The 18,527-nt window shown below is 42.8% G+C and overlaps 1 protein-coding gene across 1 annotated transcript in view; it reads left to right on the top strand.

The window, feature by feature from the left end:
• Positions 1 to 18,527, top strand: part of LOC310642941 (gamma-aminobutyric acid receptor subunit alpha-4-like) — a gene marked incomplete at both ends in the record, with an annotated part of 106,289 nt that overhangs the window by 73,520 nt on the left and 14,242 nt on the right. Inside the window, one exon of the mRNA XM_083366931.1 lies at positions 3,475 to 3,734. Coding sequence (XP_083223057.1) covers positions 3,475 to 3,734 — 260 coding nt within the window. The remainder of the gene's footprint in view (positions 1 to 3,474; positions 3,735 to 18,527) is intronic.

The raw sequence follows: 18,527 nt of genomic DNA on the forward strand, positions 1-18,527 counted from the left end.
GAGCCTTAAGATAGAGGGATTTGGGCAAATACAGTCCCCCCCCCTTGTAAGCCAAACCATCCCTACATGTTAGGGAGGTTTATTGTCTTTGAACCATTGATCGCTGAGGAGTTCTTGTTTTCTTTTCTTTTCTCCAGGGTCATCAGGATTAGGGGTTCTGCAAGGTGTGAGTTGAGTAGCAGTTTGTGGACTAGACATAATTGCCTCGTTAACCTCTTCACTCTTGTACTGGGGCAATCTCGATAGTGCATCAGCTAGGAAGTTTTTCCCTCCCGGTATGTACTTTAGAGTAAAGTTGAAATGGTTAAGATACTGTGCCCACTGTACTTGTTTTGGGGACAATTTGTGGGGCTTTTTCAGTGCTTCTAGATTTTTGTGATCTGTTCATACCTCAAAAGGCACCTTGCTTCCTTCTAAATAGTGTCGCTAGGTTAACAGCCCACACCAAATTGTGAAGGTCTCCTTCTCCCATATTGCCCATCTCCTCTCACTTTCGGCATTTTTTTTAAAGGTGTAGGCACAGGGTTGCAGAATCCCATTTTTATTCTTTTGCAGTAATACGGCTCCGACTGCCATGTCGCTGGCATTGGCTTGAATTACAAAGGGCTCCCCTGGACAGGGGTGCTTTAGGACCAGTTCAGCAGCAAATAGTCTTTTTAAATTCTCAAAAGCTGTTTGACAGCTCATAGTGGTTGGTCCAGTTGTGGTTTCCTTCCTCTTTTGCCTGTTTTAAGTATGTAAGGGGTAGGGCAATCTCAGCAAAGGAGGGGGTGAATTGACAGTAGAAGTTGGCAAAACCTAAGAAGGTCTGGAGCTGTTTGCGAGTCTTTGGGGGCTACAATTCTGATGCCTCTCCCTCTAAGTTGGATGCAATCACATCGTCCAACATGCCTGGGTCCGGGTTGGGATAGGCCCAGTTTGTTTGAGGGAAAAAATCAGCTTCTCTGGGTCCCCATTGAAGGTTCCTTTGAAAGGTGGAGCGATCATTGGCTGCTGGGATCCCCACTGTGGCTGTTGCACTCCCAGTTCTTGCTGGCCCCATCCTGGCTGCTGTCTTATTCCCAGGGGTTGTATCTTCAGGGGCTGCAGCCGCCCCCCTTTCTGTGGTTGAAATACTGGCAGAACTGGCCTCTCAAGTTGCTGGAGGTCTCCTAAAGGTTGCTGCCTGGGTGGGGGCTGCTGTTGCCTTCCCTGCTGTTGGCCAGTGTGGATCTGTGGTGCCCTCTGCTGCTGTAAGTTCCTTAATGGTTGCTGGATGGGTGGCAGTTGCTGTTGTCTTCTCTGCTGTTGGCTTGCGGGAGAGTTATGGCACCCTCTGCTGCTGGTCTGCCAAAGATCTTGTTAACTTCAATTGCTGTTGGACTTCCTGTGGCCTCGGAGGGGATTGTTGCTGAACCTCCCTCATTTGCAGGCTCCTCAGTGGTTGCTGAGTGCTTGGGGGCAGCGACCAACCTTCAAACTGCTGCTCTCCTGGTTTCTGCACTACCCCAAGCTGTTGTAGGGCCTCTATTAACTGATGCAAGCTCAGAGGTTTTTGGCCTTCCATCTGTGGTGGTTTCCAAATTCTGCACTGCTGCGGGGGGCCCAGGCTGGGGTTCTCTCTCTCTGTGGGACTGGAGGCCCTAGCAGGGGACTCCAGGGGCTGGGAGGCTGTCTGATCTGCAAAGGAGGGGCTGGGGGCCTCTCTCTGCAAGAGTTGTTCTCCACCCCTCACTTTTAACTCTTCAAATCTTTCTGCCAAATAGTCTGTTGACTGACTACAGACTGCAGACAAATATCTCCACTCACCTGAATTGTTAGAGGTAGATGGCCTGGCAGCTCCACACTGGTCTGGGGAATGTGATATTTGGGGATCCCTTTGTCGCAGCTCCACCTCTTCTGCCTTTGAAGCCCTTGGGGGTGTCAAGGCTGATTTGAGGCATCTGGAGTCTTTGCTGGGCTTATCCCACTCTGACGACTAGATCAATTCTCCTAGCTGCTTTAGTTTTGCTCCCAACTGGGAGGCCTATAAAAGCTCCTTCCCCACCAGTTCGTTCGCTGTCACTTCCCCCCCTGTGGTGGCAGCTGCTGGCTTCAGGCGATTTCCCCTCCTCCATGATGAAATCTTCCCTGAATCTTTGTCAGTCTGCCCACCAAGTTCTGGGGACAGTGACCAGGGTTCGGGACCCCTAGGTAATTAGAAAAGTTTGTGGATTTTGGCTTGATGTCAAGGTTCTGACAGATGAACTCTCTAAAGAACTTCAAGGTATTGTTTACCTTAAAGAATCTTTAATCAAGTTGCATAACATCAGCACAAGTAGATGGTAAAGTCAAAATCTGAATCCTCCTCCCCCAAGCATATAGAATTAAAGCACAGTTCACTCCTCCAATTAACAGTCATAAATCACATTCTCCAATTAGTTTGAAGGCAGATTTTTCCCCTTCCTCCAAATCCCATTTCTTATCATCTCTTATTTCAAACAGCCTTGAAAATGTTCTGCTGCTGTATTATTATATCTAACTAATCCCCATACACATTCTTCCTCCCCCCAGCATCATCTAATTCTAATTCTAAAAGTAACACACAGGTTATAAAGAAAATGGCAGCATCTTCATATATTGTCAAAGTAAGAACATCCGATGTTAGAAGCATTGACACTGAGGTTGTATTTACCTACTTTTAAGAACTGCTAAGGAGCAGATGATTTTTACTACATCCTGATATGTAAAAACATAGGACTCATAGAGGGTGTACTGTAGATTCTATTAAAATCACTGGTATTTTTCCCTGGGAACTCTAAAAGTATTACTATATAACCTGAGACACCAGTATTTTATTGTCTTCACCCAATTATAATGGGGAATTAATTGGCTTTGATGCTTTTTAAATAAAACCTTCAGATGTAGGTTTGCTTCTTTAATAAAAAAAGTTAGTGAAGTCTCCTTTAAGTTGGGCTCATTTCTTGATGACTTCATGAACAAATCCATCTGTTTTCTTTCGAGCAGTACAGAAGTGCCTTCTATAAGAATTTTTTTTTTACTTCTTAAATTTTCCAGTATATCCTACAGTCCTGGGAAACCATGGGAGTTTCCCAGCCACGTAGCTCTGACCCTACTTAGCTTTTCCAAGATCAGCCAAGATCAAGTTTGTATTGCTATTTGCCCTGTTCAAAGGCATCAAAGCATTTGACTCTCTTCATGGAAGATAACATTCAGAATAACAGAATTGGAAGGGACCTTGGAGATCTTCTAGTCCAACACTCTGTGCAAGCAGGAGACCTTATGCCATTCTGGACAATGGCTGTTCAATCTCTTCTTAAAAATCTCCAGTGATGGAGCACGCACAACTGCATAGTTCATGTTAGTTCACAACATGAACCAACACACTTTGTATTCAGTTTTTCCTTACAATTGAGGGTAAGTTACGCTTTGGGTTTTTTTTTCTTATTCCATAAAGATACCAATTACATTTATTATATTTCTTTTCTTTCCAAGGAATAACCACTGTGCTGACCATGACAACTCTGAGCATCAGTGCCAGGCATTCCTTGCCTAAAGTTTCCTATGCCACAGCCATGGATTGGTTCATAGCTGTATGCTTTGCCTTTGTATTCTCTGCATTGATTGAATTTGCGGCTGTCAACTATTTTACAAACATTCAGATAGAAAAAGCCAAAAGGAAGGGGGTGAAATCTATTCCTGAATGTTCAGCAGCCCCTCTACAGAAGGAAATATGTACACAGGAGACATCCACGGTAATACCCATTGCTAGCAAAATGACCCCTAATAGCATGCTGAAAGATGTTTGGAGAGATGTGTGGCTCTATCTTAGGTGGACTTTTGAAACATCAGGGTTTTGAGGGTCTGAGAGCTCCAGAGTAGTAGGACCTTATAGAGCCCGGTGAAGTCTTCTATGCCTATTTGAGGCTTTTAAGACAATTGTCATCTGTTCCCTGGTTAAAGATGGGAGAAAGTTGTGATGTCAGTATCCAGCAGTCATGGTGAGAGGCATTCTGGGTAATCCCAGAAAGAACATTGTGCCCTTGGACTTGTAGGCTGCTGACTCCAGCTTTATCCTCTCTCGTGTCCTGATATTTTATTTGTATTTCTAAGAATGGCAAACTTCTTGATGATTCTGGATAATATATAGAAATTGAAATCAAAGGTGCAAACAACAAACAAAAAAGATAACTATTACAGTGGGGAAAAAATATTCACTAAAAACCCCTGTAAAACTCCCTGTAGACATCCCAATCTAGTCTGAGCCCTGGAGAAAGACTGAGCTGTTCAAGGCTCATGTATATGGAACCAGAGTTAGGGCCATTTGAATCTTGGGGTGCTGGGAAGATAAGAAAATACTGCCATTGAATGACATTGCTTAATGGTTGGGAGCCAGATCTCTGTACTATCCTACAGAATGGGCAATAACAGCATGAGACAAGATGGTTGCACAAATAATTAGAGCATGTGCTATTTGCCATATATAACCAGCATCTTCAATTGTGCACAGAAGCTTCCTAATAATCTGTGCAGCTTTGGTAACAGAGGTGTACTCTGATAGCCCCATAACTCTCATGCTACAGGTAGATTTTCAGTTTATGCATCAGTTTTATCTGGGAGGGACAAAATCATTCAGAACTAAAGATGGAGAGACCTGGACCCAGTTGTGACATCTTGCTATTACTTTTTTAGTTGCAATAGTTGGTGTTTGGGTAGATGCTAGCCCTCCCCAACAAACGATGTCAGTGCAATCTACAATAGTCTGCAACAGAAATGGGTTTGTAAGGTGGTTAACTCAGACTTCTGATAACATCTATGGGTTCCTTTCCTGGCTATTTGGGAGAGAAGAGAAGAGCTTTTCAGGTAGAGAAAAAGAACAACAGAGAGAAAGAAGTATCAGAAAAAAGGAGGTTAAATCTACTTTTAGTTCTGACCCTTCCTGTTGCTTGCTTTAGCCTCAGACTCCAGTCACATTGGCTTGTAATCCTGTGGTGGAATGTAGTACAGACTTGCAAGAGGGAGAGGGTCTTTCCCAAGGAGCAAAGAGACAGCTCAATAGTGAAAATTTGGTATGCAGGAGAGAGCCAGTGTGGACACTCCCCTAACTTTTCACAGGGTATATCTAATATTTATGCAGATTTGTGATTTAGTCTGGCAAGTTTCTTGTCTATAGGTGAGCAACAATTAAAAAAACTACTCAGAAGTAATTCGTGTCCTTCTCAGTTTCTTGCACCTGAAAAATCCTCAGAGATTAATACAAAGGAAAGATTGAGATTGAGATTTATTAAATTTATATGCCGCACTTCTCCCCAAGGACTCAGGGCGGCTCACAACAATAAAAAATTAAAAAACATAAAATACAAAATTTAAAAAAGAATTAAACAATGGATGTAATAAATAAATGACAATTTAACCCAATAAAAGTCTAATTTGAAACCATAGTCAGTCCAGGCCCGCTTGTTGGAATATCCATGTCTTCAGGTCACGGCAGAAGGACTGAAGGTCAGGGGCCATCCGCAGCTCTGGAGGCAATTCATTCCAGAGGGTCAGCGTGCCCACAGAGAAGGCTGTCCCCCTGGGGGTTGCCAGCTGGCATTGTCTAGCTGACGGAACCCTGAGGAGGCCGACTCTGTAGGAGCGAACCGGGCGAAGGGAGGTTGACAATGGCAGCAGGTGGTCTCGCAAGTACCCCAGGCCTAAGCCATGTAGGGCTTTAAAGGTAATTACTTGAATCGCACCCAGAGGGCAACCGGAAGCCAATGCAGCTCGCACAGGAGTGGTGTAATATGGGAGTATCGAGATCCTCCCATAAGCACCTGCGTGGCCGCATTTTGCACCAGCTGAAGCCTCCGGGTGCACTTCAAGGGCAGCCCCATGTAGAAAGCATTACAGTAATCCAGGCGAGAAGTGACAAGGGCATGGGCGATCGTGCATAGGGCATCTCAGTCCAAAAAGGGGTGCAACTGGCACACCAGGCGAACCTGTGCAAAGGCCCCCCTGGTCACAGTGGTTAAATGGTCTTCCAAGTTAAGCCGTGAATCCAGGAGGACACCCAAGTTGCGGGCCCTTTCTGAGGGGGGTAGTACCTCTCCCCATCAGAAGAGATGGAACATGTTGGACAATACGATATGCTGGTATCCGCAGCCACTCGGTCTTGGAGGGGTTCAGCCTGAGTCTCTTCCTTCCCAGACCCGCACCACCTCCAGGCACTGGGACATCACAATCAAGGGCATCACTGGGTTGGCTTGGGATGGAGATGAACAACTGGGTATCATCTGCATATTGGTGATACCTCACCCCAAAGCCACGGATGATCTCACCCAGTGGCTTCATATAGATGTTAAACAGGAGGGGGGAGAGAACCGACCCCTGAGGTACCCCGCAAGAAAGGGGCCTCGGGGTAGATCTCTGCTCCCCTGCCAATACGAACTGTGAATGGCCCAAGAGGTAGGAGGAGAACCACCATAAAACAGTACCTCCCACTCCCAACCCCTCGAGCCATCACAGCAGGATATTATGGTCGATGGTATCAAAAGCCACTGAGAGGTCAAGTAGGACCAGGACAGAGGAGCAACCCCTGTCCCGGGCCCGCCAGAGATCATCTACCAGTGCGACCAATGCCATTTCTGTGCTGTAACCGGGCCTGAAACCAGACTGGTATGGGTCCAGATAGTCCGCTTCATCCAGGAATTGCGGGAGCTGATGCGCCACAATACTCTCAACAACCTTTGCTACAAAGCAAAGGTTGGAGACAGGATGATAATTATTCAGCGAGGCTGGGTCCAGGGCAGGCTTCTTGAGAAGCCTCTTTTAAGGCAGAGGGGAAGACACCCTCTATCAATGAAGCATTGACAACTGCCTGGAGCCAGCCCCCTGTCACCTCCCCGGTGGCCAAAACCAGCCAGGAGGGACATAGGTCCAATAAACAAGTTGTAGTGCTCAGTCCACACATAATCCTGTCCACATCATCCAAAGAGACAGGGTCAAACTCACCCCAAATGGTATAACCAAGACCTGGTGGCTTGGATAAGCAGTTTTCTTGGCAAGATTTCAGAAGTGGTTTACCATTGTCTACTTTCTAGGGTTGAGAGAGAGTGACTGGCCCAAGGTCACCCTGTTAGAAGTCATAGTCTTCCAGTTTCTAGCCTGGTGCCTGTAACTTCTACACCCAACCTATGGAACTGTCTTCATTCTGTTACATCAGCACAACCCACCAAGGAACATATGTTGTGGACCCCATCAGCCAAAGAAAGAGAGCCTTTTCTGCCATTGTCCCTGCCCTATAGAACATACTCCCCCTGGAAGTGACACAGGCCACCACTGCCTTAGTCTTCCCTAAAAGCATAAAAACATTGCTCTGCAGCCTTACTTGGGGCATGCAAAATAGTATTGGGGTGGAGCTGCTTAGCACCCTACAAATCCCCACCCCGTCATTTAATAAATTTTTAACATTCTTTGCCTCATTTAAATTTTATATACTGTTTTTATGCTTTGATATTTTATTGCACACTGCCCAGAGTCTTTCTGTAAGGGAGATAGGCAGTTCTTAAATATGATAAATAAATAAAATGGCAGTAAGGAGAAAATGCCTTTTAAAAAAGTTTCTTGAAAACTATTTTTCATTAGTCTCCCAATGATTATAAATCAAAATAAGGGCATAAAAGCTAGGGGAAGAAAATGGGGTGCCCCCTCCCTTTGGTGTCCTAAGCATGTGTTTATTTTGCTTAATGGTTAATACAGGGCTGGATCCAAGCTGTTTTAAACTTCCACTAACTTTTGCAGTTTGGCGGGTCAAATCCCGAGTGCCACATAACAGAGTGAGCACCTGTTACTCGTCCCAGCTTCTGCCAACCTAGCAGTTCGAAAGCACGTAAAAATGCAAGTAGAAAAATAGAGACCACTATGGTGGGAAGGTAACAGCATTCCGTGCGCCTTTGGCATCTAAGTCATGCCGGCCACATGACCACGGAGACGTCCTCGGACAAGTGCTGGCTCTTCAGCTTTGAAACAGAGATGAGCACCGGCCCCTAGAGTCGGAAACGACTAGCACGCATGTGCGGGGGAACCTTTACCTTTAACTTTTGCTTTGGGAAAAACAAACTCCTTCAATTTGAAATGCAGTTTTAATAACAAAACAATAACATACATAGCTTGAAGGTTTCTCAAAAATACTTTCTGAAGAGTTAAATATGCTAATAAAAATCAGTGGTGTATTAATCAATCAGAATAGAGCTGGAAGAGACCTTGGAGGTCTTCTAGTCCAGCCCCCTGCTCAAGCAGGAGTCCCTATATCATTTCAGACAAGCGGTTGTCCACTCTCTTCTTTAAAACCTCCAGTGATGAAGAACCCACAACGTCTGAAGGTAAACTGAAGGTTAATTGTCCTCACTGTGAGGAAGTTTCTTCTTAATTCCAGGTTGCTTCTCTCCTTGATTAGTTTCCATCCATTGTTTCTTGTCTTACCTTCTGGTGCTTTCGAAAATAAATTGACCCCCTCATCCCCCTAGTCCTTTTTTTCTCTAGACTGGTCATTCCCAAATCCTGCAACCATTCTTCATATGTTTTAGCCTCCAGTATTTTTTCCAGTATCTTCCCATGTATTGATGTCAGGTTGATTGGTCTGTAGTTTCCTGGTTGTTGTTGTTTTTTCTTCATTTTTTGAAGATGGGAACCACATCAGCTGTTTTCCAAGATTATTGAAAGATATGGTTCTGAGATAACGTTTGCCAGCTCCCTCAGAACTCTGGGATGTAAGCCATCAGGTCCCATTGATTTATATCCATCAAGTTCAGACAGGTGTTCTCTTACCATTTTTTTGCTTATTTTAATTTTAATTTCTAGTTCATCTTTTACATTTATGTTTTTGGTAGGTTGGCCTATAGCAGGGGTTTTCAAACTTGGCCCTTTTATGACTTGTTGACTTCAACTCCCAGAATTCCTCAGCCAGTGTGCCTGGTTAAGGAATTCTGGGAGTTGAAGTTCACAAGTCATAAAAGGGCCAAGTATAAAGACCCCTGACCCCTTTTTGCATGAAGACTGATGCAAAGTCTGAGTTAAGCAAATCTGCTTTCTCTCTACTGCATGTTACTTCCTTGCCATCTTCTCTTTTTAGTGGACTGACTGTTTCCTTGACTTTTTTTGTTATTTATATGTTAAAGAAACATTTTTTTATTATCTTTGACTTTTGTTGCAAGTCTTTGTTAATTATGAGCCTTTGCTTTTTTAACTTCATCTTTGCAGATTGGGCTATCTGCTGATATTCTGCCTTAGTTATGTGTCCCTCTTTCCATTTTTTGTATTTATTCTTTCTGTCTTTCAGTTTATCAAAGAGATCTTTGTGCAACCATTATGGTTTCTTCTTGGATTTCTTGTTTTTCTTTTTCAATGGTATTGTGTTGGAGTGGGCTTTTATGATTGTATTTTTCAGTGTTTCCCATGCTTTTTGCATTGTTTTCCCTTTAGGATTTTTATGCATGAAATTTTGCTTAGGCTCTCTCTGAGTTTGTTAAAATCAGCTCTTTTAAAGTTTAGGGCAGTGGTTGGATTATATTCTATTGCTTGTGTTTGCATTATATTGAATTCCAGTATGACTTGGTGATCCTTGCCCAAGGTTCCCACAATTTCAACTTCTTCTCTGTTACCATGTCTCCCCGAAAATACGACCTAGCCATAAAATAAGACCTAGCTTATTTTTTTGGGTTTCGGCTAATGTACGCCCTACCCCAAAAAAGTAAGCCCAACTTTAACCCCACCCACTTCATCCCACTGTAGTTTTTTTGGCAGGCTGGATTGCCCGCCTTACCTGCTGCCGGTTGCACCATTGCAAGTTTAATTTTGTGGCTTGGTTAAATTGTTCAGTTGCTGTGGGCCGCAGTTCCCATCAGCTTCAGGAAACCTTAGGTCAGGCTCCTTGCAGCTGAAGCAATCTGGCTCATCCCAGGTCAGGTTGGCCATCACAGGAAGCATGGCCCATCCCCATCCTCTAGCTCCGCTGCACATGTGGGACAAGCCTCCTGTGACAGCCAACCTAACCCTGGGTGAGCAGGATTGCTTACAGGGAGAGGCTGTGCATTGCAGGAGCATGACTGCAAAGGGCACCCCAGATCTCTGTAGCTCCTGAAGGCTCCAAGCAATGTTTTTGTGCTGCTCGGTTTCCCACCGCACCCTCACCTGCCTGATCTGGTGGGTGGGATTTCCTTCTGTCTTCCCCGCCATTGCATTGGCAGCTGACGCTGCCCTCCTGAGAGGCACCACGGCGATTGGATGGTGGCCATGCTGCAAATGGGGATAGACCATCTCCCCAAAGCACTGCCAAAACAGCAAGGCAAACCCTGTTTGCCAGATGCAGTACCAAATACAGTGGCATGAAAAGGGCATGCACACACCCCTGCAGGTCTTGGAGGCTCCAAGTGCAGCCCCAGGGCAGCTGTGATGGGCAGCAGCAGGAAGCGCACTGAGGTGGCAGGTGGAGCACTGGTGGCTTGGGGAGGAAGGGTGGTGAAGCAGGCAGGTATCCTGCCATCAGCATCCTTGCCTTTCCTTACCTGACTCCCAGCCCCACGCTATTTCTCCTTCATGATCTGCTGCTGCCGCATGCAAAAGAAGTTTTGGGGGAAAGGTCAATCAATTCCAACTTCGTGAGATCTTTTTTTTTCACGACAAGTTGGAACTGATTGATTGACCTTTCCCCCCCCAAACTTCTTTTGTTTACCTGCACGCAGAGGCTGTGGATCATGAAGGAGAAATAGCGTGGGGCTGGGAGTCACGTAAGGAAAGGCATGGGTGCTGATGGCAGGGCACCCACCCGTTTCACCACCCTCCCTCCCCAAGCCACTGGTGCTCCACCTGCCATCTTGGTGCCCTTTCTGCCACCACCCCGGAGCTGCAGGAGCTGGCATGGCACAGGAAGGGCATGTGCATCCCATGCATCTGCTTCACCACCCTCCCTCCCTGAGCTTATGGAACTCCATCTATCATCTTGGCACCCTTCCCACCCCTGCCCGGCACAGCTGCCCAGGGGCTTGTCTGGCACAGGAAGGGCATGCACCCACGTGGCTGCCCCAGTACCATACCATGCTCCTGCCACAGTGTTGCTTATCCACAGGCCCCACCCCATCCCCACACGCACAGGCCTACCCTATCCTCACACACTGCAGCCTACCAGTACCAGCAAAAAGTAAGCCCTTCCCGAAAGTAAATCCTAGTGGTTACTTCAGAGCCCAAAAGAAAGTAAGACCGGGTCTTACTTTTAGGGAAACACGGTAGTAAGAATTAGGTCTAGTCTAGCTTATCCTGTAGTTCCCTTCTCTACCTTTTGGGTGACAAAGTTGTCAGCTAGGTTGGTTAGGAATCTGTTCAATCTCCCACTTGCTGCAGACTTTGTCTCGCAGTTGATATCCCACCTACATTTAAAGTCTCCCATTACTACTGTGGTATGTTTCCCACCTACATTTGTTAATTGATTAGCAAAAGTTCATCTATTTCTTCTGCTTGGTTGGGTGGTTTGTAGTATACTCCTATAGCATAATCATTCTTTTTTCCCCTTTTATATTGACTCATATGTATTCTAGGAGGTTTTCATCCTTGGTTTTGTGTATTTTTGTAAAGATGTAGTGATCTTTTATGTATAGTGCAACTCCACCTCCTCTTTTATTTCATTTGAATAGTTTATATCCTTCCATCAGTACATTCCAGTCACGAGTTTCATTCCACCAAATTTGTGTAATGGCAACTCTATCATATCTGCCTTCTTGTAGTAATACTTCAAGTTCACCCAGCTTGTTCCCTAAACTTTGAGCATTAGTATATAGGCACTTGGGTCCTTTATTGGTCTTGGGTATATTTCTTGTATCTCCTACTTTGTAACTGGGATTTCCATCCTTTCCATCGTTCTCTATTTCATTATGTTTTTCTTTTTTTTCTTTTAGAAACCATTGATGAATACTCTTTTGTGAGTGTCTGTATATTTTCTTCCAGGGGGAGGCTATAAAAGCGATTGTTCAGTTCCAGAGGGGCTTCATTGTGGTGGGCTAGGGTAGACATTAGGGGCTTTGCTCTTGGTTGTTTTCTTCTAAGAGTGACATGTTTCCATCAGTCTTGCTCTTTAGGTACATACGTAGGCTCATTTTTTACAGAAGCTGTTTATTCCCTATTTTGTTCGATTTGGGTGCATTTGTTTTCTTCTTTATGTTAATGAATAGACCAGGGCCCACAGCTGGCATCAGGCCAGGTGCTGCAGACAGTAAACCAGGGCCCACAGCCAGCAGCAGGCCAGGTGCTGCAGAAAATGGTAGACCAAGACCTGCAACAGACAAGGTGATACGGATAGTGGTAGACCAGGGACTACAGATAGCAGCAGACCAAGTGCTATGGATGCCAGTAGACCACAACCTACAAATGGCAAAAACCAAAAAAGAGGGATTTTCAAACAACAAACTCATGGAACAGGTGACTGATACTATTGTGGTATGCAATACACATTCCATGCATGTGCTTATGCCCAAAGATTACCCAAACTATACATGCATTAGATGTAAACTATATAAACTACTGAAGGAAAAAGTAAGGAATTTTAGAGGCAACTCTAGCCAAACTCCAATCTACAAAAGAGCTATACCCAAACTGAACCAATTAATGAACAAATAACTCCCAGAAGATTTGACCCTACTGATAAACCCTTGGAGGAAGACAAATGGAGGTATGTCACACATAGAAGGCAACACAATATTCAAAGAAAGAAGCAACATACAACTTTTTTTATTATTTTAATTCCATTTATATCCCGCCCTTCTCCGAAGACTCAGGGCGGCTTACAAACTTAGCAGTAGCCTTCATTCTATGTATATGCCTGCTTATTAGGGCTTTCACACACACCCCAAATGGCATTATTACAAAGTCAGCTTAATTGCCCCCAACAATCTGGGTCCTCATTTTACCTACCTCGGAAGGATGGAAGGCTGAGTCAACCTTGAGCCTGGTGGGATGCGAACCTGCACTAATTGCAGGCAGCTGGTGTTACTTAAGGAGGCATTAGCCCACTGCTCCACCAAGGCTCCTAATAAACAACTAACAAACCCCTTCTGCCCAATTGAACTCAACCAGAAACAGCCCCACTAAAACTGAGCAATCAATTTCTCCCCTTAAATGGAAACACGCAAACCCACAACCTCAAAGAAAATAGGCGGACACCTAGCAAAGAAACAACTTCAAATATCCCTAAAAAAGTCACTTCAAATATTCCTAAAAGATCACATCAACAAACATACCAGACATAAACAGAAAAGCACTCCAGACTGCAGCCCCCACCCAAAGGAAGGCGAGTGCTGGTGATAGGAGATTCTATCCTCAAAGGAACGGAATCATCCATCTGCAGACCGGACATACAATCCAGAGAGGTATGTTGTCTCCCTGGAGCAAAAATCAAAGATGTGGCTGAGAACCTAACCAAAATAATTATGCCCACAGATTATGCCCCTTTCCTCCTCTACCACATTGGGACAAATGACACAACAAAGAACTTGAGTACAATACTGAGACAACTAGGCAATAAAGTTAAGAAGCTAAGAACACAAGTAGCATTCTAATCCGCACTCCCAACAAAAGGCCAGCACCCACTGAGGGAAAAAAGAATTCTAGAAATAAACCATTGGCTAAAGGATTGGTGTTGCCAAGAAAACTTTGGTTTCCTGGATCATGGACTGCAATTCCTACACAAAGTACTCTGGGCAAGGGATGGGTGGCACCTTATGAAAACAGGGGAAAATGTACTTGGAAAAAGACTGGCCCAACTCATCAGGAGGGATTTAAACTAAAATTCAAAGGGCAGGGTGACCAATCCTTAGAATCTTTAGAACCCAAAACCAATCATAAATCCCAAGAAAACAAATTAAACAATGAGGTAAGCAGAGACAAGAAAAAACAAAAACCCAAACAACAATCAGGAGATGCAGGAAACATACTAACAAACAGGGATAAAAGTCTTAAATGCTTATATACAAATGCTTAAAGCTTGGGGAACAAACAGGGCAAACTAGAAGCAATAGTACGTGATGGAGGGTATGACATAGTTGGCATTACAGAAAGCTGGTGGATGAAACCCATGGATGGAATGGACAGATGGGTGGATACAAATTGTTCAAAAGAAACAGGTCTGCAAACAGAGGAGGGGGAGTTGCACTATATGTAAGAGAGCACTACATATCTACAGAAATGCACATGATCCAAGATAAAATCTCTCCAGAATGTATGTGGGACAATATAAAAGAGAAAAAAAAGTGACATTACCATAGATGTATATTACAGGCCTCCCAACCAATCAGAAAAAATAGATGAACTCTTTGCCAGCCAACTAACAAATGTATGTAGGAAGCATACCACAGTAGTAATGGGAGACTTCAACTATCCAGATATCAACTGGGAGATAAGCTCTGCATCAAGCGGGAGATCAAACAGATTCCTAACCAACCTAGCTGACAACTTTGTCATCCAAAAAGTGAAGGACATAAAGCTAGACATAAAGCCATACTGGACTTAATTCTACCTAATAGAAAAGAAGTGATAGAGGGAGTTGGAAGTTGCCGGAACCTTGGGGCAAAAGTGACCACATCATACTGGAATTTAATATAACACAAACATTAGCAAGAGAAAACAATCCAACCAGTGTCTTGAACTTCAAAAGAGCTGACTTTAACAAACTCAGAAAGAACCTAGGAAGGATCCCATGGATGAAAATCCTAAAGGGAAAAACAAGCTAATAAGTGTGGGGAATTCTGAAAATGTGATCATAACAGCACTACATCTACATGGAGAGAAGTAAACAGTGGGGTACCACAAGTTTCTGTCTTAGGCCCAATACCCTTCAATATCTTCATAAATGACTTAGATGAGGGAATTGAAGGGGAACTCATCAAATTGGCAGATGACACCTAATTGGCAGGAGTAGCCAACACCCCAGAAGACAAACTCAGTATCCAAAAAGATCCTGACAAACTTGAACAACAGGCCCTGTCCAACAAAATGATTTTCAATGTGGAGAAAAGCAAAGTTTTACATTTAGGCAGGAAAAATCAAAGGTACAAGTACACATTGGGCAAGACCTGGCTTAAAAACAGTAACTGTGAGAGGGATATTGCAGTCCTAGTGGATGATCACTTAACCATGAGCCAGAAGTGTCAGCAGCCACCAAAAAAGCTAATAAAATCCTGGGTTATATAAACAAAGGCATAGAATCATGATCACATGAGGTATTAGTATCGCTTTATAAAATCCTAGTAAGATTATACCTGGAATACTGCAACCAGTTCTGGTCACCATACTACAAAAAAGATGTTGAGAATTTGGAAAAAATTCAGAGAAGAGCAACTAAAACGATCCAATGCCTGGAGACTAAAACATACAAAGAACGGCTGCAGGACTTGGGTTTGGCTAGTCTAAAGAAAAGAAGAAATAGGGGAGACATGATAGCAGTTTTCCAGTGTTTGAGGGGCTGCCACAAAAAAGAAGGGGTCACATTATTCTCCAAAGCATAAGAGGTCAGGACAAGAAACAATAGTTGCAAACTGACTAAAGAGAGAAGTAACCTGGAATTAAGGAGAAAATTCCTAACAGTGAGGACAATTAACAAGTGGAACTGTTTGCCCTCAGAAATCGTGGGTGGGTCCATCACTGGAGGTTTTTAAGAAAAGTGGACAGTCACTTGTCTGAGATGGTATAGGTTCTCCTGCTTGAGCAGGGGGCTGGACTAGAAGACCTCCAAGGTCCCTTCCAGCTCTATTCTGTTCTGTTCTGTTCCGTTCTATTCTGCATGGGGGGTCATCATTTTTTTAGAACTGTTTGCTCCCTATTGTGCTTTATTTTGGTGTAGTCTTCTTGTTTAGGCTGGAATTTCTTGCTTTGGTCATTGAGTTTCAGAGTGGCTATAGTTGCCTCTAAGCCCTTTCCCTTTTGTTCTAGTATTTAAAATAGATTACATTTGATACATAATAGTTTGGATTTTCTGTGGGCATAAGCTGAAACATATGGCACACTTTGCAAGTCACTATTGTGTTAGTTTCTATCTCCACGACTTTCTTCTTTTTTTGCTAAAAAAATTATTTTTTCTAAAATTTAAATATTCTCTGTGTTGCAAAGTGTTAGTTTACAATAGTTTACTATAATTCTTGACCTTTTGTTCTCTGTCTTGAAGAATTCATCAGCTTCCCTGTCTGCCTTTTTTCTTCTCTTAGATCAAGGGTGTCAAACTCGCAACATCATGTTGCATGACTTTTTTTCCATTGCCGGCAATGGGGGTGTCTTAGATTAAGAATTTAAAACTTTCTAAAGAATTAAAATAAGTAAAACAAATATATCAATGTTTAATTAAAATAAGAAATTGAAAAATTGAAAAAAATGAAAAAAGGATTTTATAAACAAATTGAAAAAAAATTAAAATTGGAAAAGATTTTAAAATTAAAAAAATAAATAAGAATTTTATAAAAAAATTGAAAAAAGAATTTTAGAGTTGAAAAAGATTTAAAAATTGAAAAAACAATTTTAAATTAAAAATATTTGAGAGTTGTAAAAAAGAATTCAAATTGGAACAAGTAATTTAAAATTTGAAAAAAGAAATTGAAAAAGAAATTGAAAAAATTGAAAAGAAATTCAGAGATTTTTTTAAATTTAAGAATTTACCAGAGTTTTGGCCTCTTATGAATCCCTGACTTGAAAGTTTATCCCTTTCCTCCCTTTCAACAAGTGTTTTGTATTTATCTTTCTTTCCCCTGCTTTCTTTCCCTTCAATTGCCTGGCCATTGTCAGGGATTTCAGATACAATGTGCTGATGTGGGCACTCTGCTTAGTTGGTCCACCATGCTGCTCTCAGCTAGTGCTGGTCTGCTGCATTGCTCTCAGCCTCTGTTGTGGGCTGTTGATCCTCTGTGTTGCTCTCAGCCACTGCTAATCCACCTCACTGCCCTTAGTCACTCCTGGGGGCACTTTATTCCTCTGCTACATAGCTGTGCACTGCTGCTGCTCAAAGTCTGCTGTGCTGTTCACAGTCACAGACCTGATCTTACTAGAAAAAGAAGTGTTTTGCTTTGACCCTGATTCACAATGAAACTCAGAAGAATTTTCTTCAGAAAATGTATATCAAAACAGGTTAATTTATTGCAATATAAATTAGAACAGGAATCCCTAACCACTGGCACTGGGCTGCACATGCCAGACACCAGGCTCTGCAAAGAAGCAAAGCCCCATCCGCTGGGTGGAACCAGCAGGAAAAACTATGCCCCCTCTGATCCACAGAAAAACCTCTCTTCATGGAACTAGTCCCTGATGCCCAAAAGGTTGGGGACTGCTGAATTAGAGGAAACTATTTCAGAAATACAAAGAAGAGAACTAGGGATTCATTAAAATTCCTCTGACCTTTCCTATACTGCATCTTCTTTCCCCTTTGTGCCTTCAGTATTTCCTCACATAGTGTTGGTTTATTGTACGTTGTGTATAAAGATGGGAACACCCTAATGTCATTTTAATGGTTGTGATAGACCTTACATTCTTACTACACTGTGGGAAGAGAGCTCAGAAGGGAGAGAGGAAGAAGGGCCAACCAACTACCTCAGGGGTCTACAAACTTAGCATATTTAAGACCTGTGGACTTCAATTCCCAGAATTACTCAACCAGCCATGATGGCTGAGGAATTCTGGGAGTTGAAGTCCACAAGTCTTAAAAGTGCCAAGTGTGAAGACCCCTGAGCTAGCTGGTAGTGGTGCATATTAATAAACATGGATAAATTCATCATACATTTGTCAGTGCAAAGGGAAAGTGATTCAGCAAAGGAACAGCCACCAAAGAAATTAAAATTGGTACCTTTTTTTCTACAGTTTGTAATATTTTATTAGATTATAGAATAAAATACAAAAATACAAAAGCAAATAGTGGGGAGGAAAAAGGGGGGGAAAGTGAAGGGGAAAAGGGAAAAAGAACAGACCTCTGTTGCAGTAGAAGGAAGTATTAACATTTTATCTCAACTTTTTACTTTTCCATAATATTATAAACTAGCCATTTCTGTAACAACAAATGAATCTAATCAGTAAAACCCAAAATCCCCCCCTTTTTAGTCATCAAGTTTTTGACACCTTGCTAAGCACTAGTGGTACTCAAATATTGTCGTTTCCTAAAAGTTGTACAATATGTGAAAAGGTTGAATAGCCCTGCTTTATATAAACCATCCCAAAATTTTTATATTTCTCATGTCAAAAAACAAAACAAAAAAAGAAAGTAAGAATGCTATGTTACTTGAGGGGTTCATCTCTCTTAAACCAAAATTTATTTATATTCAAAATCTTTCTATTTCTTTAATCATATTCAAACAGATATTTAATTTTTAAATATTCCCTCTGATAAGTCCCATCATCTAATTTCTTAATTCTCACTTTAGCCTTTTTCCCCCTGCCAAACACCTTTCCTAATCAATATGCTCCGCTGAATCAGTCTTCCCGTAGACTTGTAAATGTTGTTATAGGTACAATAGGCAAATCAAGTAAGATGTTTTTATGGGAAGGTTTTGCAC

Source organism: Vipera ursinii (genome assembly GCF_947247035.1).
Source record: "Vipera ursinii genome assembly, chromosome: 7".
Classification (NCBI taxonomy): Eukaryota; Metazoa; Chordata; class Lepidosauria; order Squamata; family Viperidae; genus Vipera; species Vipera ursinii.